At 43.9% G+C, this 27,012-nt stretch overlaps 1 protein-coding gene across 1 annotated transcript in view; it reads left to right on the top strand.

Annotated features, from left to right (window-relative positions):
* Positions 1-1,624: 1,624 nt before the first annotated feature.
* The window catches only part of LOC115106875 (proton myo-inositol cotransporter-like), a 72,422-nt gene continuing 47,034 nt past the window's right edge, over positions 1,625-27,012 (top strand). The window contains exons 1-3 of the mRNA XM_029630057.2: positions 1,625-2,421; positions 12,861-13,020; positions 18,752-18,960. Coding sequence (XP_029485917.1) covers positions 1,875-2,421; positions 12,861-13,020; positions 18,752-18,960 — 916 coding nt within the window. The 5' untranslated portion in view covers positions 1,625-1,874. The remainder of the gene's footprint in view (positions 2,422-12,860; positions 13,021-18,751; positions 18,961-27,012) is intronic.

Here is a 27,012-nt window from a genome sequence, read left to right as displayed (position 1 = left end):
GTATGGTTCTCAATCAGAGGCAGGTGTCATTAGTTGTCTGATTGAGAATCCTACTTAGGTAGCCTGGGTTTCACTGTTTGTTTGTGGGTGATTGTCTATGTTAGTTGCTTGTGTCAGCACAGTTCTCATTATAGCTTCACGGTCGTTTATTGGTTTGTATAGTTTGTATTCAGTGTTCAGTGCTTTCTTTAATTTAAAAAATCATCATGAACACATACCACGCTGCATTTTGGTCCGTTCCTTATGATGATCGTGACACTTCTTTAGACTAGTTGAGTATCTGGAGCATCAGCATTTGTGGGTTCGATTACAGGCTCAAAATGGCTAGAAACAAAGTCCTTTCTTCTGAAACTCATCAGTCTATTCTTGTTCTGAGAAATAAAGTTATTTCCATGTGAGAAATTGCCAAGAAACTGAAGATCTCGTACAACGCTGTGTACTACTCCCTTCACAGGACAGCACAAACTTGCTCTAACCAGAATAGGAGTGGGAGGCCCCGCTGCACAACTGAGCAAGAGGACAAGTACATTAGAGTGTCTAGTTTGACAAACAGACACCTCACAATTCATCAACTGGCAGCTTTATTACATAGTACCCGCAAAACACCAGTCTCAACGTCAACAGTGAAGAGGTGACTCCAGGATGCTGGCCTTCTAGGCAGAGTTGCAAAGAAAAATACATATCTCAGACGGGCCAATAAAAAGAAAGATTAAGATGGGCAAAAGAACACAGACACTGGACAGAGGAACTCTGCCTAGAAGGCCAGAACCCCGGAGTCGTCTCTTCACTGTTGACGTTTGAAGGAAGTCTGAAGGAAGTATGCTTTGAATTGATTTCCCTCAGTCATTGGGTGCATTTCTTTTGTCACACTCTCTTCTAACAAGTCCTTGTGAGTACCAGGGAGGGAAAACAGAAGGTGTTAGACTGGTAGCTTTCAGGAATGGGGTCGTAATATTCTGTAACTTAAACCGTTGAAAACTGAAATAATTTGTGCCACATAAATATTAGCCAGGAAGAGTTCAATATTGATCCACTATATTGACGCTTACACAAAATTACAAATTTACGATCAAAAGGGGGGGGACAGAGTTGTTTCAAATGACAGGGCATATACCCACCACTTGCATACAGTAAACCACTCTACACTGTAACAAGCACTTCAATTCATATAATTGAAATATTGAGGTTTGCCCTGAAGAGGGCAGAACATCATCACATTTGCTGAGGAGAAAAGCAAATGGGAAAGATATGAGGATGTTACAGGTGTAGGGGGACATTATTTACACATTGCACATCTTTCTATTTCAAAAATAGTTAGACGACACATTATCACTGGATTTCTGAAAGACCACATTATGTAGGCTAATGATTGATAACATTGTGGAAATGTAGCCTACGGTATAAACAAGCGGAATAGAATCAAATCATTTGAATGCTATGATACCAGAAATATCCTACAATCACATCGAACGAGTCGTTATTTATGATGCAAGGTGATTTGTAAATCAGACAGACACCTACAGTCATTTTGATTCTCTGGAACACGGCCAGTGCCTAGATGGCAGCTTGCAGGAGAGCAATACCTTATACGTCAGAGCGACGCTAGCAATGACGAGCACACCAACTCTCCTCCATGCCTTTACCTTCGGCTCCAAAGAAAAGAGAAGCCCTCATCAGTACCACTGCGATGACACTTCTGTAGCCTGTGACCACGGGTACAGACCAACTTCTGTCAACTTGAATGATCAATAATTAACGGTCTTTGGACCACATTTGCTCGACTGAGAACAACAAACAACTCTTACTCTTTTAACAACTAACTAACCAACCAACTACAGTTCTGTGAACATTTCGTGGGTGCGTTTGTTTCCCTTATGTCCCGAAAATCTAGCGACAATGACTATAGTCTTCGTAGTATGAGCAACCTGATGGGTGAGAGGAGGAAGAAAGTGAACGATGACGGAGAGCGGAGCCTCATCAAAGCACCGTCCAACGCGAGCATCAACAGCCAGGCTGTCCCTGCCAATGCCGCTACCGCCACCTCCACCGGGGACCTGGAGAGAGAGGCGCGTAAACAGTTCCAGCAAGATGTCACGCCTGCGTTTGTTTATGTTCTGGCCGCGTTCTCCGCGCTGGGTGGCTTTCTGTTCGGCTATGACACCGGGGTAATCTCGGGAGCGATGCTCCTGCTCAAGAGGGAGATGAATCTCAGCGCCCTGTGGCAGGAGGTTCTGATCTCTAGTACTGTGGCTGCCGCCGCGCTGTCCGCGTTGGCCGGCGGGTTCTTGAACGGAGTTTTCGGGCGCAGGGTCTGCATCCTCCTGGCTAGTTTTATCTTCACATCTGGGGGAATAGTGCTTAGCGCAGCTCCGGATAAGGAGGTTCTCCTGGTCGGACGTCTCATTGTCGGGCTTGGACTTGGTAAGGTGTCTCCTCAGTTTCTGCAACTTTTCACTTGTTTACTTATCTCGTTCACAAGACAATTAGCCTGGGGATGAGATGACCTGTTTACAGGTAGGGTAACAAAAATGTAATTGCTGACACAAAAAAAAAGAACTTTGGTAACGGTTGACAAGCTTTTAGTTATTAAAATACAAATTCTAGAAAGGGGGTGTCTTGCCCAACTAATGGGGCAAGATGCCCCTCCCTGTGGAGCAAGAGGCCCGCTGAAAATGTGTGCTTTTAGTAATTCACTCTAGAAAGCTAGTTATATTTTATTAGACCAATGAAATATTGAAACAAAATGGCATTGTACATCTCACTATTAATAACCTATGATGAGATTTTAATGTAAGCCTAAACTCTATTTTAGGCTTACATTAAAACCTTATTTTTACATCACCTGCACATTCTCTTAAATCCCAGCAGATGCTAGCTCATGCTAACTAACTAGCTAACTCACATTCCTACTCAAAATCAACATTTCTAATGATATTGTATGATTTATTTCTGCAGTTTAAGATATTGTTTGATTTATAACCTCCAGATTCACCTGAAATGTGCTTACATTAATGCTAGAAACAAATCCCCAACTTAAAAAGGGGTAAGATGCCCCTGGGGTTTTCAGGGGTTTACATATAGAATATTAGAGGAGGCGTTTAGCTATAGGGCCTCACTGCTATTGGTCAGATTTTTGCAACCAATCACATCATGTGTTGTGTCCTATTGTGATTGGTCCCTGAGCCTATATGAGGCCATTTTGAAATATATAAAATACTCTTCCTTTTTCATCTGTAAAACCAACACAGAAGGCCAGAACCTAAGATTTAGTCTGTCAGTGAGAGATTAGTAAAACCTTGATGAAGGTCAAGGACCAAAATGCGTACGTTTTACTTTTAACAATAAAGAAGCTCCTTTATCAACTTCCACTGTCCTCAGAGAGTTGTTGAATTTACTCTTCATTTCAGGCTCATCTCATTCACCTAGACTAGGGATTTTTATCTGTGTAGGGGTAAGCCTAGTTTATTACTTTTTATTTAACCTTTATTTAACTCGGCAAGTCAGTTAAGAACAAATTCGTATTTTCAATGACAGCCTAGGAACACTCGGTTAACTGCCTTGTTCAGGGGCAGAACGACATGTTTTTACCTTGTCAGTTCAGGGATTCAATCTTGCAACCTGTTGTTTACTAGTCCAATGCTCTAACCACTAGGCTACCTGCCGCCAATCACATTACACTTAGACAGTTTAGGTTATCATCATCAGAGGGCAACTAATGTGCATGCATGTGTTGTGTCTTTGGCTATGCCGGATCCATTTCTGTAATTAATATTACCTGATTGAGCTAATCATGTAAATGTAATTAACTAGAGAGTCGGGGCACCATGAAATAATATTTATAGAGCAGTTATCTTCCGAATAAACTCTAAAAGAACTAGTAATATTTTACATCAATAGCAGTCAATATTAATCATCACCTTATTTCAGTCTCATCTGAAAGTTGTAAATTCTTGGTTATCTTCACGAACCCTGGCTAACAAGTTGAATCAGAAATACAAAACTGGGTTTAATTATTTATTTACTAAATGCCTAACTAATCACACAGAATTACATATACACAGAATGAATCATATCTTCATTACAAATTATGTCATAAAGGAAAACGTCCCTAGCAGACGGAACAGATATGACAGCTGGTTACACAAAGAAAAGTGGGTTGGGTTTGAGTGAAAGAGCGGGAAGACTGAGGAACAAAGGGAGAAGCTGTGCTATCGTAAATACAATATCCTATGCATTCTAAGTTACCGCCCATTTGGAAAAGGAAAATGCAATAAATATTTACTCTGAGCTGCCCTTCAATAGGTTGCTGGTAGATGGATGGCCGTATTGCCCAACAGAGTCCTTTGAAGAGTGTCTCTGGTGGTGAACGGGAAACGTTGTAGTGTTGTCGTTGGGTGGTAGATGGGATACTCTGTCTGTCCTCTCCTAGACCACGTTTACAGCTGCTGTTGCTAACTCAATGGCTAGGAGGTATCACTTCTGTAGCAAATAAGAGTTCAAAGTTCATACCATTCGCAACCAAAGCTCACGCAGAGGTTGGCTTCGTTCTGTAATTATTATCTGAATCCTTCTGACATCGGATCGTCATCCTAATGTACATTTTCGTCAAGGGCTTATATAGTGGAGGGAGAAGGGTTCGTTTCATAGTTTATAGCCCATGTCTCTTCACAGGGGCGGGCCACTGATTGAGCAGAGCCCTAACCTTATGAAAATCCAAATTTCTAATTTGGAAGCTAAAATTACATTGAATCTTTTCACCAATAATTTACATTTAAACATTTGAATTGCACAACAATTCCATGTGAATCTGATAACTATAATGTGTAGACTTTCTCAGATACAGTTTAGGTCGTCCTGTCATCAGTCATAATGTCTCAGATGACAACTGATCTGACATCATATTCATTAAGTACCAACGCATATTTTCAACTGGTTCTATTTCCGAAATATGGTTCCTTACCCTCCACTTGTTTGATGTTCAAATCAAATCAAATTTTATTTGTCACATACACATGGTTAGCAGATGTTAATAATGCGAGTGTAGTGAAATGCTTGTGCTTCTAGTTCCGACAATGCAGTAATAACCAACAAGTAATCTAACTAACAATTCCAAAACTACTGTCTTATACACACAAGTGTAGGGGGATACAGACTCTCTGTTTAACAAAGGCTATTCAAGAGTCCCTCTAGAGTCAAGAGAGAGGCAAGGGAGAAAGGTATTTATGGGGGGGTTATAAACCTTACCCACAGGCCAACATCATGACACATGACAACACATGCCTTGTAGGCTACAGTATTTTGATTGGCAAACCTAATACAAAACTGAGAAAGTTCACTTCTTAGGCTATTGAGTTATCTCACATGAAAAATAAGTGAGACCTTTGTGCCAATAGTATCCTCATGGGTGGGCCCACCTAATGTGATGGGTTATATTGACCAAAATCTATGTAGGTTAAACTTAAAAAAGGATAGTCAATACTTTATTTAGCCGTATACCAAAACAATAATCAAACTAGAAGTTGATAACTTCATCCCACTACTTTGAGACTGGCTTGTTGTCAGGGTTACTGATTTCTGACTGCAGTGCCTAGGCCTATGGTATTTTTGGAGGTAGTAGGCTTTGGCAAGATTTCATACTGTTTGGCATTCAATGAGAATTCGATGTACCAAAGGTATTTATAGCAACTTCTGGGTGACACGTAGCCTTGATTTTGCCCTTTGATTGGAAATTAAGATTGGTGTGTCATGCTTAGTAGAGTAATGTTCATAATATGGTGTTACTTTGGGCATTAAAATCATGTAGTGGTAAAGCAGTGTGCCATGCTTGGAAGTCATCACTGTTAAGCCTTGTCTTAGTTCTTGGCGTCATTGAGCACAACAAGTGGAGGAATAGACGAGGGGTGCTATTCTTTGTGTGTTTTTGCTGTTTGAGTGAACTAGTCATAGTGATTGGCCAATCTTTGTTTTTGTTTTGGACACCAATTAATAGACCCAGAGAGTAAGCCTGTGCAAATATGAATCACCCTTTTATCTTTCAAAAACTGCTCTCTCTCTCTCTCTCACACACACACGCGCGCGTACTCACGCACGCAAACACACACAGTAGACGATCACTCTCTTCTCGCTCAATATTACCCCTCAGACACATCAATCTTCCAAAACAAATTAAATTGTTAGTATTTTTTCCAAAGATTGAAAGAAGCAGTTTATCCGGCCTTCGAAATAGTTCGTTGATCGGGTCACACGGGTTACATTTGCCTCTCCGTCTCTAGGCATTGGGTTTATGTCTGTTCATGCATTACTCATTTTGATGCCAAACCCACCGCTGGTGTGTGTGGCTAAAGAGCTCTATTTTCATCTCATTCAACAAATGTAAATGCCTGGAGTTTGCCAAACAGCACTGTCACTTGGATTGGAACCGGTGCCTTGGTCAGATGACATGAACATAGAGCTCTTTTGGCCACACACCCCAGTGGTGGTTTTGGCATTGAATTGAGAATGCATGAGCATAAGGCTGCATACCTATTGTAAAAAAATAGTGGTGGACCTTTGATGCTATGGGGCTATGTTACTCCCACATGGATATCAAGGATCTGGAAGGATTCTGTAGAGAGAAATGGCCTCCCATTTTAGAAAAAGGATTGTCGTTATCCTCACAAGGTAAAGGTATTGAAAACAGGGGTGTGAGAAAAACAATTATTACTTGTTAATTTCTCGGAGAAATTGTTTTAGTATTACATAATATAATTTCCCTTTTTTTTAGCATACAATATACAGTACTAGTCAAACGTTTGGACACACCTACTCATTCAAGAGTTTTTCTTTATTTGTACTATTTTCTACATTGTAGAATAATTGTGAAGACATCAAAACTATGAAATAACACATATGGAGTCATGTAGTAACCAAAAAAGTGTTTAAAAAAAATCTAAATATATTTTATACTTGAGATTCTTCAAAGTAGATACAGCTTTGCCTTGATGACAGCTTTGCACACTTTTGGTATTCTCTCAACCAGCTTCATGAGGTAGTCACCTTGAATGCATTTAAAATAACAGGTGTACCTTGTTAAAAGTTCATTTGTAGAAATTATTTCCTTCTAAATGTGTTTGAGGTAGGGTGGTATACATAAGATAGTAAAAGACCAAGTCCATGTTAGGGAAAGAACAGCTCAAATAAGCAAATAGAAACAACTGCCCATCATTACTTTAAAAGACATGAAGGTCAGTCAATACAGAACATTTCAAGAACTGTGAAAGTTTCTTCAAGTGCAGTCGCAAATCCAATAAGTGCCATGATAAAACTGGCTCTCATGAGGACCACCACAGGAAAGGAAGACCCAGAGTTACCTCTGCTGCAGAGGATAAGTTCAGTAGAGTTAACTGCACCTCAGAAATTGCAGCCCAAATAAATGCTTCACAGAGTTCAAGTAACAGACACATCTCAACATCAACTGTTCAGAGGAGACTATGTGAATCAGGCCTTCATGAATTGCTGCAAAGAAACCACTACCAAAGGACACCAATAAGAAGAAGAGACTTGTAAACTGGTGGAAATGAGTCCAAATTTGAGATTCTAAGTTCCAACCGCTGTGTCTTTGTGAGACGCAGAGTAGGTGAACGGATGATCTCCTCATGTGTGGTTGCCACTGTGAAGCATGGAGGAAGAGGTGTGATAGTGTGGGGGTGCTTTGCTGGTGACACTGTCAGTGATTTATTTAGAATTAAAGGCACACTTAACAGCATTCTGCAGCGATACGCCATCTCATCTGGTTTGCGCTTAGTGGGACTATCATTTGTTTTTCAACGGGACAATGACCCAACACAGCTCCGGGCTGTGTAAGGGCTATTTGACCAAGAAGGAGAGTGATGAAGTGCTGCCTAAAATGACCTGTCCTCCACAATTACCCAACCTCAACCCAATTGAGATGGTTTGGGATGAGTTGGACCGCAGACTGAAGGAAAACTAGCCAACAAGTGCTCAGCATTTGTGAGAAGCATTCCAGGTGAAGCTGGTTGAATAATGTCAAGAGTGTGCAAAGCTGTTATTCTACTTTGAAGAATCTCAAATATAAAATGTATTTTGATTTGTTTAACACTTTTTTGGTTACTATATGATTCCATATGTATTATTTTATAGTTTTGATCTCTTCACTATTCTACAATGTAGAAAATAGTAAAAAGAAAGAAAAACCCTTGAAACTTTTGACGGGTACTGTACCTCAGTATTTTCTAGAGTTAATTTTGCTCATCTTTATCAAGTGTGTCAATAATTTCGGACCCCACTGTATTCCGAGCGTTCCCTGTCACACGTCCAATCACATTAGAACTTTAATTGCTTGGCATTTCTGAGGGAAGGTCATTCTTGCCGTTTGTCAGGATGAGGCAGAAATGCATACCTTTGACTGGTCTTTAACACAAGCCTGGGGTTTGGTTCATCTTACCATCTTGGGCCAATTATTGGTGAGTTGACCTTTAGGGGAACACATTGGAGAGCTGTGCAGAGTCCCAAATGGCACCATATTCCCTTCATAGTGCACTACTTTTGACCAGGGCCTGTAGGGCTCTAGGGATTAGGCTGCCATTTGGGATGCATCCTTGTTCTATGGTATGTCTAGAAGGCACAGAATGACGATGATCTGTTTCTATCGATCTATGATATTGTCCGTTTGATTATTGACAGACCGGTATTTATTGACCAACACCATTGAAGTCAATGTCCTAATTTGATCTCAATCATAACATGTCGTAACTGATTTAAAAATGACTTGACAGATAGAACTCAATCTAATGATGGTGTTAAATCCGGTTTTGTGGATATTATGAAAGGTGTCCTGTCGGGGGTCGAGTCCTGTACACTTTTCTGTTTACATTATTAACAATATTGACTTGTCTGTAAAAAAATGTTAACCTGCACTTGTATGCCGATGATGCTGTTCTGTATGCTATTGGCCCCACGGTTGACCAGGCTCTATCTGAACTACAGTTTGACTTCATTGCTTTACAGAAAAACTTTATTGACCTGAAATTAGTACTGATGTTGTTCCCTAGAGCACATAAAAATATCTTTGATGCTTTTAGCCTATTGCATATTGATGTGTTAGTTAAGAGGCTGAGAATAAAAAATGGTCTTCCTCTATAGAAGTAGGTCCTGCCTCTCGCTACATAGTAGAAAGCAGATGATTCAGTCAACGCTCCTGTCGGTCCCAGACTATGGCCACATCGTCTATATGAACGCAGCTGCCACTTCATTAAAGCCGTTAGATGTAGTTTATCATAGAGCATTGCACTTTATTACGGGCGACAATGTTAGTGGTCATCACTGCAGTCTCTACCAGAAAGTTGGTTGGCCCTCTTTGATGTCACGTAGGTTGCGTCACACAATACATTGCTATGTTTTCATTTATAAAGCCCTTTTACACAAAGTCCCATTGTACCTAGCAGCATTACTAAACTTTAGACATAATGTTACCACACCCCATCTCAGGGATGGCTAACTCTGGACATTCCTTTGGTCTCTACTGAGTTAGGTAAATCAGATTTGAGTTCTTGCACCTTATTTGTGGAACAATCTTCAAAATGTTCTTAAATGTGATGTTCCGGTGCCTCTAGGTGAATTCAGAAAGCTGATTGAGGACCTTTTTACTGATGAATGTGTTTGTGTTTTAGGACCGTGTTTCTCTTTCTTCTTGCATTTTGTATTTTCTGTCTTTTATGTCATTCAGGGCTCATCTGTAAAAGAGACCTTGGTCTCAGTATGACTCCTTGATAAAATAAAGGTTCTATAAAATACTATTTTCTTACTGTGGATGGGATACATCAGTCTGATCCTGAAAATCCATGACCCCTACTGCAGTACCATGCACTTGTTGTATTATAGAGAGTGCTGCTAGTCCTCCATTGAAGCCCACAATGTGACATTCATGACTTGACATGGTGACTACTTGCTATAAATAGAAAGCCTTTGACACATGATGCTCCTACGTTCAGGATAGTGTGTGCTGCTGTCCTTGGTCCTGAAAGGAGAGGTCATTATAATGGATGGCGGGGACTGTGGCCGTGGCTGTGAGAGTCTTGGTGCTGGTGGACTCCACATGAGTCTGAGAACTGAGTAGAGGGCTGGGGAGACCAGAGGGACTGACTAAAGACCGTCGCTGATAACAAGAGAAGGAGGGAGTGATGGGGAGGAAAGGAGGGCTCTCCCACTCCCTCAGAACCCGCCCAGCAAACCGGGAACATTCCTACAACATTAGCTAAGATTTACATTAAGTTCTAGTTATTCTGGGCATGCACTTCACAACTTTCTAAAATCTGCTCACATTTCCAGATTTCCTTGTCCCAAATCTTTCATTCTGTCCATCCTCAACCACAGGACGGTGGTGCTCACATTACACAATGATTCACTAATTGATCTTGCTCTGCAATTCTCAGTTGTCGTAGGAAAAAAATGCCAACACGCAAACAGCGAGCTGCTTTATTACTGTGCACGTTAGTATGTGCAGAAACATAAAAAAAGAGACGGAGACGCTGTCACGCCCTGACCATAGAGAGCTTTTATTCTCTGTTGGTTAGGTCGGGGTGTGATTTAAGGGTGGGTTATCTAGGTGAATTATATTTCTATGTTGGCCTAGTATGGTTCCCAATCCGAGGCAGCTGTTTATCGTTGTCTCAGATTGGGTAGCCATTTTCCCATTGTGCTTTGTGGGATCTTGTCTATGTATAGTTGCCTGTGAGCATTATATTAACAGCACGTTTCGTTTGTTCTTTAAAGTTTTCTATTCCAAAATAAAGGATGGAACATACCACGCTGCATCTTGGTCCACTCCTTATAACGATCGTGACAGACGCAGAATATTGACTTTAAATAAAAAATAATATGAAATGACCTTCTTGGTTTCTGTCACGGTAGGACTCAGAGGTAATATTGAAAAGACACGTGCGTTCTGTCCACAGCTCCACCAATCTGTCTTCCATCACCTCGGTCCACGTGGTGTGTTGTTGTTGCTGTCCACTTCACCGTTATTGTTTCGGTCTCACATGCTGAGTGCTCATTGGCTTTTGGCAGTGGTCCCTGGCCAATCGCGTCAGAGCACTTCTCATACTGCAAGGTGCACAACCAACATTTCTGACGTGGTAAAATGATTGGGACATCCAACAGGGGTCTGGAAAACGGAACAGCCATCATCCGTGCGTCCTTGACCCGCTCAAACTAGGCGTGTCCCGACATGCTGATCCTATACCAAGTTCATAGGATTTCACCCCGATCGTGAACATTTGTCAAGGATGGCAAAAAAACGTGCCGAATTTGTGCCCAAATCATGTAGTGTATGTCCTGCATTAGGGTTTTTTATCTAACATTAGGATAACATCCTAAAAACATTCACTCTCTCTCTAGCTGTCTGTCTCTCTCTTTGTGCCTATCTCTCTCTCTCTCCTTTATTTTAATCCACATGGAAAACTTTCCGACATAAGAAATGCTCCAATACTCTTAACTCCATTCACAACCACGTGTTCAGTTATTTGTTCTGCTCTCTGCATGTGTATGATGAAAATAAAATGACCAACGTGTCAAATGTGATATGTAGAGGAGCAGTCTTTGACAGAAGAGCAAACAGAGTTGAACCCTTTGTCAATGTTGAAGCATGCTCAGCTCTAGTTGCTTACTTGGCGGTGTTACCCACTGGAGCGACTGGGTGCGCGTGCTTTTGCTCCAGCCCTAGTAGTAAACTCATCAAGGACCTCACTCTGAGTCTGGACCGTGATTAGCTGAATCGGGTGTGTCAGGCTACTGCAGGGCTGGAGCAAAAAACCTGCACCCCTAGTAACTCTACAGGTGTAGTTGGCAACTCTATCAACCACACCTCTAGGGCTGGTCACCCCTAGGGTTGTATGAACGACAACCCTAGGGCCCTTACCTTTAACAGTAGGACCCATCCCTCCAGCCCTCACTCCTGGGTAAAAAGAAGAAGAATAAAATGCCAGATATTGATTAACCCCCTTATCGTATGACGGCGAGGTTGCATGGTGAAGCAAGCGGTTCCCATGGTAACAGGTAGCTACGTCGTCTGCCGGGCAACTGGAAGAGAGACAGGAAGCAGTGCACTCTGAGTGCTATTAATAGTCCCTTATCGGTGTGGCGCAGAGCGGTGATGTCACAGCCCTTGTCAGATGAATCCGGGCAAACACATGTTGTTTGTTCTAGCAGTCAGAGTAAATATGTAGTCGTTTTGGCGTGGTCAGTGGCTGCAGCAGCTGACAACAACACTGACTTGCATGCTGGTATAGGCTACAGTATCTCTGATGTAGTGGATGCACTACAGACATTGAGATATATGTTGCAGATCTGGATACAGAGATGACTGATGTTGTGGTTGATGTTGTTTAGTCTGTCAGACATGATTGATGTTGTGCACATTGATGAGGGCTCTTTAGTGCCCTAATGGCTAGTGTGTGATTGGTGCAGCAGCTCTGTGGTTGAGTGTTTTGATTGGTCAGGTTCTCTAGATGAGAGATGTGGCTGAGGACACTCAGATTCCACTTGATTGTGGAGAGGATATGTGGTTTCATGCCTAACTCAGACCCTATACCATTGTTATTGAATTAGGTAAACCAGTGGACTGAACTGATCATACATAAAAGCTGAATTTGCACTTATCCATAAACCTTGACTGTACTGCACTGTACTGTACTGTACTATATGCTCTGAAGTTTCCCCTAGGTGTAGATCTAGTATCAGCTTCCCCTCCCCCAATGCTACACTCATCTGAGATTAGTGTCTAGGGGCATCTTCACCCTACACTGTCTGGTTCTACACTCCTCATCGTGTCTTCCCTGTTCCTCTGCCCCATCCCACATGAGTAGGTATTGCGTCCATGACGGTGCCAGTGTACATAGCCGAGACGTCTCCCCCCCACCTGAGAGGCCAGCTGGTGACAGTAAACACACTGTTCATCACGGGAGGCCAGTTCACTGCCAGCATCATAGACGGGGCCTTCAGCTACCTACGCCACGATGGATGGAGGTGAGACAATTGCTCTACATGCCTCATCTTTGAATATCTCAAAAATATCTCATTTATCCCCATTTTTTTTTTTTTTTTTTTTTTAGGGGGTAGATAGATTGTAGAATCGATAAATATAATTGTCTGCATAATTTCCAATCCCCACATATTTTATGGTAAGTATATATGCACTGTATACAGTTGAAGTCGGAGGTTTACATACACTTAGGTTAGAGTCATTAACTTGTTTTTCAACTCGTTTTGGTAAGTCGGTTAGGACATCTACTTTGTGCATGACACTAGTCATTTTTCCAAGAATTGTTTACGGACAGATTTTTTTATTTATAATTCACTGTATCACAATTCCAGTGGGTCAGAAGTTGACTGTGCCTTTTAAACAGCTTGGACAATTCCAGAAAATTATGTCATTGCTTTAGAAGCTCCTGATAGACTAATTGACATCATTTGAGTCAATTGGAGGTGTACCTGTGGATGTATTTCAAGGCCTACCTTCAAACTCAGTGCCTCTGCTTGACATCATGGGAAAATCCAAAGAAATCAGCCAAGACCTCAAGAACAAATTGTGCACCTCCACAAGTCTGGTTCATCTTTGGGAGCAATTCCCAAACGCCTGAAGGTACCACGTTCATCTGTACAAACAATAGTACGCAAGTATAAACACCATGGGACCACGCAGCCATCATACCGATCAGGAAGGAGACTCGTTCTGTCTCCTAGAGATGAACGTACTTTGGTGCAAAAAGTGCAAATCAATCCCAGAACAACAGCAAAGGACCTTGTGAAGATGCTGGAGGAAACAGGTGCAAAAGTATCTATATCCACAGTAAAACGAGTCCTATATCGACATAACCTGAAAGACCTCTCAGCAAGGAAGAAGTCATTGCTCCAAAACCGCCATAAAAAAGACAGACTACAGTTTGCAACTGCACATGGGGACAAAGATCGTACTTTTTGGAGAAATGTCCTCTGGTCTGATGAAATAGAACTTCTTGGCCATAGTGACCATTGTTATGTTTGGAGGAAAAAGGCGGATGCTTGCAAGCCGAAGAACACCATCCCAACCGTGAAGCACGGGGGTGGCAGCATCATGTTGTGGGGGTGCTTTGCTGCAGGAGGGACTGGTGCACTTCACAAAATAGATGGCATCATGAGGAGGGGGACAATATGTGGATATATTGAAGCGACATCTCAAGATGTTAAAGCTTGGTTGTAAAACTCTTCCAAATGGACAATGACCCCAAGCATACTTCCAAAGTTGTGGCAAAATGGCTTAAGGATAACAAAGTCAAGTTATGGGAGTGACCATCACAAATCTCTGACCTCAATCCTATGGAAAATGTGTGGGCAGAACTGAACAATCATCTGCGAGCAAGGAGGCCTACAAACCTGACTCAGTTACACCAGCTCTGTCAGGAGGAATGGGCCAAAATTCACCCAACTTATCATGGGAAGCATGTGAAAGGCTACCCGAAACGTTTGACCCAAGTTAAACACTTTAAAGGCAATGCTTCCAAATACTAATTGAGTGTATGTAAACTTCTGATCCACTGGGAATGTGATGAAAGAAATAAAAGCTGAAATAAATCATTCTCTCTACTATTATTCTGACATTTCACATTCTTAAAATCATGTGGTGATCCTAACTGACCTAAAACAGGGCATTTTTACACAAGATTAAATGTCAGGAATTTAGAAAAACTGAGTTTAAATGTATTTGGCTAAGGTGTATGTAAACTTCTGACTTCAACTGTATATACCGTATATCCCTTTATTATTTTCCCCTAACCTTACCACCCTCTCCTAATTAGAGTAAACTAATGAACAACAACACTTAGGCTTCTACTTCCAGCTTATATATACTATATAAACTCAGCAAATAAAGAGATGTTCCTTTGTCAGGACAATGTCTTTCAAAGATAATTCGTAAAAATCCGATTAACTTCACAGATCTTCATTGTAAAGGGTTTCCCATGCATGAACAATTAATGAACAGGCACCTGTGGAGCGGTCTTTAAGACACTAACAGCTTACAGACGGTAGGCAATTAAGGTCACAGTGACACTAAAAAGGCCTTTCTACTGACTCTGAAAAACACCAAAAGGAAGATGCCCAGGGTCCTTGCTCATCTGCGTGAACGTGCCTTAGGCATGCTGGAAGGAGGCATGAGGACTGCAGATGTGGCCAGGGCAATACATTGTAATGTCAGTACTGTGAGACGCCTAAGACAGCGCTACAGGGAGACAGGATGGACAGCTGATCGTCCTCGCAGTGGCAGACCACATGTAACAACACCTGCACAGGATCGGTACATCCGAACATCACAACTGCGGGACAGGTACAGGATGGCAACAACTGCCTGAGTTGCACCAGGAACGTACAATCCCTCCATCAGTGCTCAGACTGTCCACAATAGGCTGAAACAGTCTGGACTGAGGGTTTGTATGCCTGTTGTAAGGCAGGTACTCACCAGAAATCACCAGCAACAACTTCGCCTATGGGCACAAACCCACCGTCACTTGACCAGAAAGGACTGGCAAAAGGTGCTCTTCACTGATGAGTCACAGTTTTGTCTCACCAGAGGTGATGGTCGGATTCACGTTTATCGTCGAAGGACTGAGCTTTACTACATGGCCTGTACTCTGGAGCGGGATCGATTTAGAGGTGGAGGGCCGTCATGGTCTGGGGCGGTGTGTCACAGCATCATCGGACTGAGCTTGTTGTTATTGCAGGCAATCTTAATGCTGTGCGTTACAGGGAAGACATCCTCCTCCCTCATGTGGTACCCTTCTTGCAGGCTCATCCTGACATGACCCTCCAGCATGACAATGCCACCAGCCATACTGCTCGTTCTGTGAGTGATTTCAGTGTTCTGTCAGTGTTCTGCCATGGCCAGTGAAGAGCCCGGATCTCAATCCCATTGAGCACGTCTGGGACCTGTTGGATCGGAGGGTAAGGGCTAGGGCCATTCCCCCCAGAATTGTCCGGGAACTAGCAGGTGCCTTGGTAGAAGAGTGGGGTAAGATCTCACAGCAAGAACTGGCAAATCTGGTGCAGTCCATGAGGAGGAGATACACTGCAGTACTTAATGCAGCTGGTGGCCACTCCAGATACTGACTGTTACTTTTGATTTTGACCCCCCCTTTGTTCAGGGACACATTATTCCATTTCTGTTAGTCACATGTCTGTGGAACTTGTTCAGTTTATGTCTCAGTTGTTGAATCTTCTTAAATTCATACAAATATTTACACATGTTACGTTTGCTGAAAATAAACGCAGTTGACAATGAGAGAACCTTTCTTTTTTTGCTGAGTTTACATTTTACGGTCACAGTATATTTTACAATAGATGTCTTTTGTTTGTTTTTAATCCCACCCAGTAGCTAAAATGGGGAGGATTCTGTCCATAATAAAGTGTTGCTCTGCCTTCTTAACAACACTATCAACAAGGCAGGTCCTACAGGCCCTAGTTTTGTCGCACCTTGACTACTGTTCAGTCACGTGGTCAGGTGCCACAAAAAAGTACTTCGCAAAATTGCAATTGGCTCAGAACAGGGCAGGACGACTGGCCCTTGGATGTACACAGAGAGCTAATATTAATAATATGCATGTCAATCTCTCCTGGCGATTGACTTCATCACTCCTTTTATTTATGAGAGGTATTGACATGTTGAATGCGCCGAGCTGTCTGCTTGAACTACTGGCACACAGCTCAGTGTATACAAAATACAACAAAATCACGTTTTTGACTGCACTGGGCCTTTAAGACCAATCTGCAAGTTTTGAATGCTCCCTCCCACTGCTCTTGTCACATTCCAACATCTAGCACTGACTCTCAACACACCACTACTTTCAGTCGTTTATGCATCCTGTATACATCATGGCCGTGGACACAGTGCTGCTAACCTCGTTTATGTAGACTTCATCCTATTTGTTTGTGTTTAGTTTCGCGTTTTCATATTCCGGTCTGTAACCAGGTTTCAGTGGGATATATCAGGTGTTAGGATAACTGTTGATTTCTGAGACAGACCGTATTGGGAATGCTTCCAAGTGGTGTGTGAGAGTACAAACATTGAAATGTAGTTTCATTCATGTGAAATGTAGTTTCATTAAGTTGAAAAACAAATATTCATCCGTCTGTCATCTGCGAATCGTGTCACGTCAGATGGCAGATCAAATCAGTGTAAATGTCAGCAGCAAAAGATGTGGATCCTCGTCCTGCCTCCAGCTGGTGCAACAGTCCCTCAGTGCAGAGCAGGGATATGTTGAAAAGATAACATCCTTTTCTTGTTTTTGTAAATCTAAATGCTACATTACATCACGGACTCCTTTTGTAAAGCGAGTATTGCTTTGTCCTACCTTAGGACATTATTCAGAACAGCTTCCTTGAACTTGGCCACAAGTGCTGGATTTATGCCATAGCTGTGTCAGTGTGTGTCCTTGCATTCCTCTCCTTTTACTGATTTGACAAGTTGCGTTTCGTGCCAACTCTTGAGTCCTTGAAAGTTTCGTTTTTAATGATGTGCTCTGCTCTGTGGCAGACTTCTATTTGACAGTCAACCCTGTGAAGCCGTTTGAAAAATTGTTCAATGACACAACAGAGTTGTTACTCTAGGCTATTATTCACTGTGTTGTTAGCCTGGTAATGATTTGATGTGGGTCCTGAGAAATCACATTTGATTTGTCAGATTCTTCGTAAACAGCGGCTGTAGATTAACAGTGAAATGCTTACTTACGGGTCCCGTTCGCATTGTTGGAAAAGGTATTTTAGTATTTTAATGTTAGTCTTTACCTTGTTTACATTGTTACTGCTTGATGAAGGGTGGGAGTGTAGCACAGATATTATGAGCGCATTCGAGTGGAGTGCTTTTTCCAAGACCTCGACCAACGTTGGTCACCGCCTTTCAAAGTGTGTTGCATTATGGGTATACACATTCTCAAACTTACGACTACGTGTCGACCGCATGACCTTTACAACAACCATGTGATCATAGGTCATGAACCTTGGAGTGCAGTCGACCGGAAATGTCTGCATCAGTTGCTAGCTATCCCATAAAGCCATCACCGAAAACACACATTCTCATTTTCAGTTGGTCTTTGCTAACTACCTGTTTTTTTTGACAACGTTTGGAACATTCGTCTCACAACAGAGCCTTCAACTGCAAAGAGGCATTGCATTCCACTCCGTTGCGGACCAATCCCATTGAAGAGCATGACGTCCGGTGCAACGTAATGGAGTGTTTTATGGTAATGTGAACGAGGCTTAAGTAGACTACAGACGTGAATGCTGGAACATTGCTACATTGTGGGAGGCAACTCATCAGTGGTCCCTGCTACGCTCCAGCTCATGGCGTTTCTCCTCTCGCCCCCTCTCAGATGAACAGCTCATTTATCTCTATGTCTCTCCCCTCTCTCTCTCTTCCTCCCTTTTTTCCATCCCTCACCTCCACCGCGTCTCCCCCCTCTCTCCCTATCTTCTCCCCCTCCCCAGATATATTTTATGTTGGGTCTATTGGTGGTTCCTGCTGTGCTGCAGTTCATGGAGTTTCTCCTCTCAAAGATGAAACAACTCATGTTGAATTCTTTCTATCCCTCGTTACCCCCTTCCTGCCAGTGGTTCCTGCTGTACTCAGGTTCCTCATTTTGCAAGAGAGTCACTCTCACAGATGAAACAGCTAATATATGGCTCTCTCCATCTCTCTCTCTCTCTCTCCCCTTCTTCTCCTCTTCTCCAGGTATATGTTGGGTCTGTCGGTGGTCCCTGCGGTGCTCCAGTTCGTGGGGTTTCTGTTCCTGCCAGAGAGCCCCCGCTGGCTGATCCAGAAAGGCCTTACCCAGAAGGCCCGGCGCGTGCTCAGCCAGATTCGAGGCAATCAGAACATTGACGAGGAGTACGACAGCATCAAGAACAGCATCGAAGAGGAGGAGAAAGACTGCGGAGGAGGTGAGAGGGGAGCAGGAGGCTCAGGAGAAAGACACACATAAATGAATGAATGCATCAACGAACACGCACACACAAACAAACTTGCATGCACACACACAGGGAAAGGAGTGGCCCATGTGCCCACTGTCTGTCTCTCTCTCTCCCTCTCTCTCTTTCTCTCTGCGCTCAGACGAGGAAGCTTTATCAGCTGGTATATAATCTCGGTGTTACACTCCCATGATGTGGGACAAAACAGTTAGCCTCTTCGGAGAACATTGACCTCTTCTGAGAATCACAAAACAGCACTCAAATTCAGTCTGTCAGAGCCGGCGACTCAGAGTAGACTGAGTCGCCTGGCGAGACCAAGGACATTGAAGACAATATTTTCTATGAACGTTTTCTGAAAGAAGCTTATTTATGGTAGTCACTGTGTCTCCATTGAAGGTCAGTGCTAAAAGTGAATGTACATGTGTGAGTGTATGGAAATATATGGGTCAAGGCATGGTCATAGACCTAAGCACGGACTCAAACTCAATGAAACCACCGTACACGATAAACTGCATATATCCACGTGTTGACATGAATAGCTGATATACATATGTATTGATAGTAGCCTATATGGACAACCAATGGTTAGACGAACGAGTGTTTTGTACTGCGTTATCAAGTCAATGACATTGTATACAGTAAGGTCAGTCCAGCCTTCAGCACATGTATTCAGCTCTTATTATCCCGATGACACCAAGCCAAGCGATCTCCTGAAAAGAAAAGAGAGGGAAAAGAAACGAGAGGAGAGGTAAACATGCATCATTCCTTTTGTTCCGTAATTAACCCTTCCTGACAGTCCTACAGAAAACACTAACCTGTGATTGAGTACCTCACGCTGGGATTGGTCCACAATGGGGAGCCATAGCCAATCAGAGTGCTAGAGTGTGGTCAGTGGGGCCACAATCCAAGAACGAAAGGGCAATAAATTGTAACTCTGATCATTGTCGGGTGTTGGGGGGGATAGGCTCACACCTGGGAAAACAAGTGCTTCCTTTGCCCTCTTGCTCCCTGACATCTCTGTTTCCTTGGTAACCTCATCCCTTTCTCCCTCTTTCTCTCCTGGTCTCCATCACCTCTGATGTAATGATAGTGAGTGTCACTCTAACCACCCAAACACAGCCAGGATTAAAGAGCAATAATAATCACAATGACACATACAAAGTGACAGGGCAACACAACATCACAACATAGTCATATCTGTAGCAGTCAATTCTCTCTGGATGAAAGGATAATATATTACATAGAAACATACAGGGTGACGGAGCAACACAACATCAATAGCAACAACAACACAACGAACAACAATAGCTGTATCAGTCACTGCTCTCTCTGCTCTCTGATTCACTTTGTTGTAGTATATCTTATTAAAGCATTGGGCTATCATCTCTGGTGTAGAACATGTTAGAAATGCCTGTCATGCATGAATTTCCTGTGATCTTATTGCTACTAAGATAATCTTCCATCCAAGATAAAAATCATTTTAGGAAAGATTATCTTAATCCTATACGAAGCTTCCAGGAAACACACCCCATGTTTTTATTCAGGCCTACCGATCTGATTATATCTACATAGATGAACTTCCTTTTCCTGGCGTATACGGCTGGGTGGAAGCCTATTGCCAGTCAACATGATAATGTTTTCCTCTTTAAAAGAGTGTTTTATCTCAGCGTTAGTTAGACACCGTAGTAGCCTAATAGGGTGAAGGACCTGCACACACAGTAAGTCAGACACACAGGTAATTAAATTAACAGAAGAGGCACCGTGCTTCTCAAAGCTGTTTCCTTTGTGATAACGAGCTCCGTGTGACTGTAGGGCAGCCGTGCTTCTAGCTCATAGGAAACTTTGCAGTCTTTTTTTTTTTTTTTTGTGTTATTAGCCCAGAAATGTTTTGGTGTTATTACAAACATCCGGAAAGAACTTTTGGATATCAGAGCGGCGGTAACTCACCAGCATTACCAGCATTACAACCAGGAATACGACATTCCCGAATCGGATCCTTTGTTCGTACCCCCAGGGCAACTGAACTGAATTCAGAGGCTGATCGGCGGAGACGAGGTATTCAGAGTAGACTTCTAGTCCGACTCAGGAGGCGCACACACCACCCACCGCTGTTCTGCTCCTTCCAGCCAGTGCTGCCACTCCTCCAATGCCATCTTCACGGCCAGGGGTTCTCGGTTGCCAACATCGTAGTTCCTCTCAGCGGGATTGAGATGATGGGACAGGAAGGCACAGGGATGAAGCTTCTGGTCCTGGGCAGATCGCTGGGACAGGATGGCCCCCACTCCAACATCTGAAGCATCCACTTCCACCACAAATTGGCGCGAGGGGTCCGGATGGATGAGGATGGGTGCTGTTGTGAACCGATGCTTTAAGTCCACAAAGGCTTTGTAGACAGCTGGAGACCATTTGAACGGTACCTTGGGAGAGGTGAGTGTCGAGAGGGGGGCCGCCAGGGTGCTGTAACCCCAAATGAAACGGAGGTAGAAGTTTGCAAAACCAAAGAAACCGTTGCAACTGCACCCTGGACGTTAGTTGAGGCCAATCCACCACTGCTTTCACCTTTCCAGGATCCATCTAAACATTGCCCTCAGCAATGACATATCCCAGAAAGGTGATAGAAGAGCTATGGAACTCACTTCTCTGCTTTCACGAACAATTGGTTCTCCAGGAGGTGCTGAAGGACCTGTCTGGCGTGGAGTACATGTTCTTACACAGATTGGGGGAAAAAACAGGATGTCGTCCAGGTAGACGAATACAAACCGCTTTAGCATGTCCCGAAGCACATCATTGACTAAAGCCTGGAAGACAGTGAGGGCGTTGGTGAGTCCAAATGGCATGACCTGCTCCTCATAATGTCCACTGGCTGGCCTTCTTCCACTCATCCCCCTCGCGTATCCGAATCAGGTGGTAGGATTTCTGAAGGTCCAACTTGGAAAACATGGTGGCCCCCTGGAGAGGTTCAAACGCAGAGGAGAGGAAGTGGGTAACGATTTTCGACAGTGATATCGTTAAGTCCCCGGTAGTCAATGCACGGGCCTTGTCCTTCTCCCCAAAGAAAAACCCTGCGCCGGCAGGAGATGCAGACGGACGGACGGCCTCAGTGGCCATAGACTCCTCTATGTACTCCTCCATAGCAATGGTCTCTGGTCCTGACAGAGAGTACAACCGACCCCGAGGTGGTGTAGTGCCTGGGAGAAGATCAATGGCACAATCATAAGGACGGTGCAGGGGAAGGGAAGTAGCACGTGCCTTGCTAAACACTTCCAGGAGGTCATGGTATTCTGTGGGGATAACAGAGACATCCACAGTCTTGCTAACCTCCTTAGGAAGACAACTAGGGGAAGGCTGTGCTGCTTGAAGGCAGTGGGAATGTCAAAATGGGCTTCAACCCAGGATGGAGCTTGTGGTCCAGTCAATCACAGGATTGTGCTTTTGGAGCCAGGAAAATCCCAAAACAACCGAAACAAGGGGAGATGCAATGAAGAGGAACTGTATGGTGTCACTGTGGTTACCAGAAACCCGTAATTGATCGGGCACAGTACTATGGGTGACTTCCCCTATAGAGCGGCCGTCCAGTGCCCTAGCATCCATGGGGACAGAGAGAGGCTGAGAGGGAATACCAAGCTCCGAAGCATCCATAGTGGCATCCATAAAACTTTCATCAGCCCCAGAGTCAATGAGCACTCGGAGAGACTTAGATTGGTCTCCCCACAGCACAAGCACAAAAAGGGTGTGTGGGTGATGGGAATTAGGGAACTCCCAGTATGACTCACCATGGTACTGGTACCCACTAGGGTCAAGGGTTTGCTAATATGGCAGGTAGCTATAAAATGTCCTGTCCCTCCACAGTACAGACAACAGTTATTATTCATCCTCCGCGAGTGCTCCCAAACTGATAGCCTAGTTCTTTCCAACTGCATAGGCTCAGGAGTAACTCACCCGTCATAGATTCACGAGAAAGCTTGGGGTGGCTTCGACTCCTCTTGGAAGAGCTGCATTTGGAAACTTCCGAATGCAGTGTGCCCGAGACCAGTGTGCCCGAGACCAGACCTCCTCTCTTGCGTTCCCTTAGGCGTCCATCAATATTAATGGTTAAGACGATAAGGGAGTCGAGGTCCACTGGCAGTTCCCGAGCAGCTAGCTCATCCTTTACCACCTCAGATTATCCGTGCAGAAAAGTATCGAAAAGAGACTCCGGATTCCAGGCACTCTCGGTGGCCAACGTGCGAAGGTCTGCCACACTACGGGAGTTTTGACGTAAGTCAAGCAGTATATGCTGGCCGCCTTTCTCCCGGATACCGGAGAATCAAAAACTTCTCACCTCTGCCATGAATTCCTCCAAATGACAGATTGTTGTTCACAAACTGTCGTAGCCCAGGAGAGCACCCTTCCCGACATTAGTGTAATTATATATGCTATCTTCGATTGGTCTGAAGAAAACAAAGATGGCTGTAGCTCAAAAATAAGCGAGCACTGAGAAAGAAAATGCTGGCAGGTACCAGGATTCCCCGAATATCGCTCTGGAGGAGGTAAGCGGGGTTCACAGGGAGTCGGGATAGGCTGTACAAACTCAATACTGATAGGGCAAAAATGACCGGGTGATTGGGGTTTTTCAGAGGTGGCATACAGTCTGAGCTAACTCCCTGATTTGCTCCATGATAGCCTTTAACCTATGGACGTGGTGTTCCGTCAAGGACCTGAGCCCTTCCAAAAGGCCCTGTAGCAACCTCTGCTGTCTCCCAATGGTGGCTCCCTGCAGGGAGACAGCGTGACAGAGCTGGTCCAAGTCTGCTGGGTCTGTCATGACCAGTTCGTACTATCATGACACAAGGCGAGACCCAGATGCAGACACAGGAGGCAGATGGTTGGAGTCTTACAGTATTTATTAATCCAATAAGGTAAGGCAAGAGAATGGTCGTGGACAGAAAAAAAGGTCAAAACCAGTTCAGAGTCCAAAAGGTACCGAAGGGAAGGCAGAATCAAGGTCAGGGCAGGCAGGATGATCAGGCAGGCAGAATCAAGGTCAGGGCAGGCAGGATGATCAGGCAGGCGGGAGAGTAGTCCAGAGTGAGGCAGGGGTCAAAACCGGGAACACTAGCAAAAAGAGAATAGCAAAAGTAGTATTGGAAAAACACGCTGGTTGACTTGGCTAACATACAAGATGAACTGACACGGGGATAAATACACTGGGGAAAATAAGCGACACCGGGAGGGGGTGGAGACAATCACAGGAACAGGTGAAACAGACCAGGGCATGACACATGGAACCAAAAAGGGTTCTTCAAAGGGTTCTCCTATGGGGACAGCCAAATAAACATTTTAGGTTCTAGATATCACATTTTTCCTCTAAGGGTGTATTACTGCATACACCCTTAGAGCGTTGGACTAGTAACCGGAAGATTTCAAGTTCAAATCCCCGAGCTGACAAGGTACAAATCTGTCGTTCTGCCCCTGAACAGGCAGTTAACCCACTGTTCCTAGGCCGTCATTGAAAATAAGAATTTGTTCTTAATTAACGGACTTGCCTAGTTAAATAAAGGTAAAAAAAAATATATATATATATATATATATATACAGTATATATATATAGTACTAATCATTTATTACATTTGGAAAATTACTGCAACTCGTTGTTGGCTGGGCTCCCTGCCTGTGCCATTAAACCCCTACAACTCATCCAGAACGCCGCAGCCCGTCTGGTGTTCAACCTTCCCAAGTTCTCTCACGTCACCCCGCTCCTCCGCTCCCTCCACTGGCTTCCAGTTGAAGCTCGCATCCGCTACAAGACCATGGTGCTTGCCTACGGAGCTGTGAGGGGAACGGCACCTCAGTACCTCCAGGCTCTGATCAGGCCCTACACCCAAACAAGGGCACTGCGTTCATCCACCTCTGGCCTGCTCGCCTCCCTACCACTGAGGAAGTACAGTTCCCGCTCAGCCCAGTCAAAACTGTTCGCTGCTCTGGCCCCCCAATGGTGGAACAAACTCCCTCACGACGCCAGGACAGCGGAGTCAATCACCACCTTCCGGAGACACCTGAAACCCCACCTCTTTAAGGAATACCTAGGATAGGATAAAGTAATCCCTCTCACCCCCCCTCCCCCTGAAAAGATTTAGATGCACTACTGTTCCACTGGAGGTCATAAGGTGAATGCACCAATTTGTAAGTCGCTCTGGATAAGAGCGTCTGCTAAATGACTTAAATGTTAAATGTTAAATGTGAAAATGCTTTTCATTATACAGAATTATCTGAAAGTGCATAAAATAACCCCACACATATATATTTTTTAGTACAACTGACACTACAAGGGACAAGGACACCAAGGAGCACAGCTATCACCAGGAAGCCTTCCTAAACTGAAAAGTCTTTAGGCCCATTTTAAAGGAGTCCTGAGCCTGTGGTGCCTTCAGGTGGTCCGGGAGGGCATTCCAGAGGCTGGGGGCGGTCGAGCTGAAAGCCCAATCCCCAAGGAGCGGAGCTTGGTTCTGGGGGCGTGGAGGAGCAGGCTATCGCTTGACCTGAGGGTGCGAGTGGGGTTACGGAGGGAGAGCAGTTCTTTGAGATAAGAAGGGGATTTTCCATGACTTTTCATACACAGGAAAGTCAGCAGGAGGGGTTTTAATTCGATCTTGTAATGAGACAGGAAGTCAGTGCAGAGATGCCAGGATGGGGGTGATGTGATCATTTGAAATGTGACCTTTATTTAACTAGCCAAGTCAGTTAAGAACAAATTCTTATTTACAATGACGGCCTACCCTGGCCAAACCCCGGACGGCGCTGGGCCAAATGCGCGGCCGCCCTATGGGACTCCTAACCACGGCCCGGTGTCATACAGCCTGGATTTGAGCTAGGGACTGTAGTGAGGCCTCTTTCACTGAGATGCAGTGCCTTAGACCGCTGCGCCACTCGGGAGCCCAACGTGATGGTGTTTCCGCACTCTCACCAGGATCCTGGCAGCCCTGTTCAGGTTGTAATGGAGCTTCCGGAGACTCCTGACAGGGATGCTGATGAAGAGCGCGTTGCAGCATTGAGGAGATAAAGGCATGGACGAGATTCTCTGCATCAGACTGAGTGAGGGTAGGACGGAGTTTGGCAATGTCCTTGAGGTGAAAGAATGACGCTTCACACGGTTGTTTGATGGCTGTCAACGGTAAGAGGGGAATCAAGTTTCAACACCCAGATTGGAAACTGAGTGGGAGAGAGCGATGCTCTGTCCTGCGATACTGTATAGATGTTACAGCTGTCAAAAGGCTTTGTCTTTCAACTAGATAATTAACTTCTCTTCAACGGGTTTCTTGACAGGCTCTGAGATAGCTTACTGCCTCCGAAATTATTGTCACAGACCTTTTTTTTTTGCCAGTACAATTTAAACCTGATTTTTCAGCCATGAAGAAGATTATTTATCCTGTGCTTACCATCCACAGCAATTTCCCCACCGCACAATCTCCCCATTTGATTCATAATTGCCATTTTGATCTCAATGGCTGCTGTGCTTTCAGGTAAATTGAATGATGCAGTATGTCATTCCTAATGAGTACAAGGTATGCTGCTATATTTGTTATCTGCTCGCTGTACAAATTTACAATGAGGTTTTATTCCTCTCTCTCTCTCTCTCTCTCTCTTTGTCTCTCCCATTCTCTCTTTCTTGCTCACTGATATGTGGGCAGAAGAAGCAGATGAGAAGTTAGAGGAGATATTACACAGATGGACATTAATCCCGGAGATAGAGAGTGTAGCACAAGTCATGCCTCTTCTCCTGCTCCTCTTCTGCTTAATTCATCATTTACCGTTTTAACATTTTATGGAATCTGTTGGTTGGTGCCTTAGATCTGATTAAATCATTCATCTGTTGGAACTTCGTTTATGGGGAAATGATAGGAATGTACATTATATTTAGATTTGCATAATGAGAAATGAGGGAATACGAAGAAGCACCTAGGATCATTTGCACTTTTATGAAATGTAGATGTTCAGATAGATTCCTTCAGTTATTAATGCCTGAAGCTGGGATACATCCAAAATGGT

This window comes from Oncorhynchus nerka, linkage group LG23, assembly GCF_034236695.1.
Source record: "Oncorhynchus nerka isolate Pitt River linkage group LG23, Oner_Uvic_2.0, whole genome shotgun sequence".
Classification (NCBI taxonomy): Eukaryota; Metazoa; Chordata; class Actinopteri; order Salmoniformes; family Salmonidae; genus Oncorhynchus; species Oncorhynchus nerka.
This window is presented reverse-complemented; position numbering and strand designations above follow the sequence as displayed.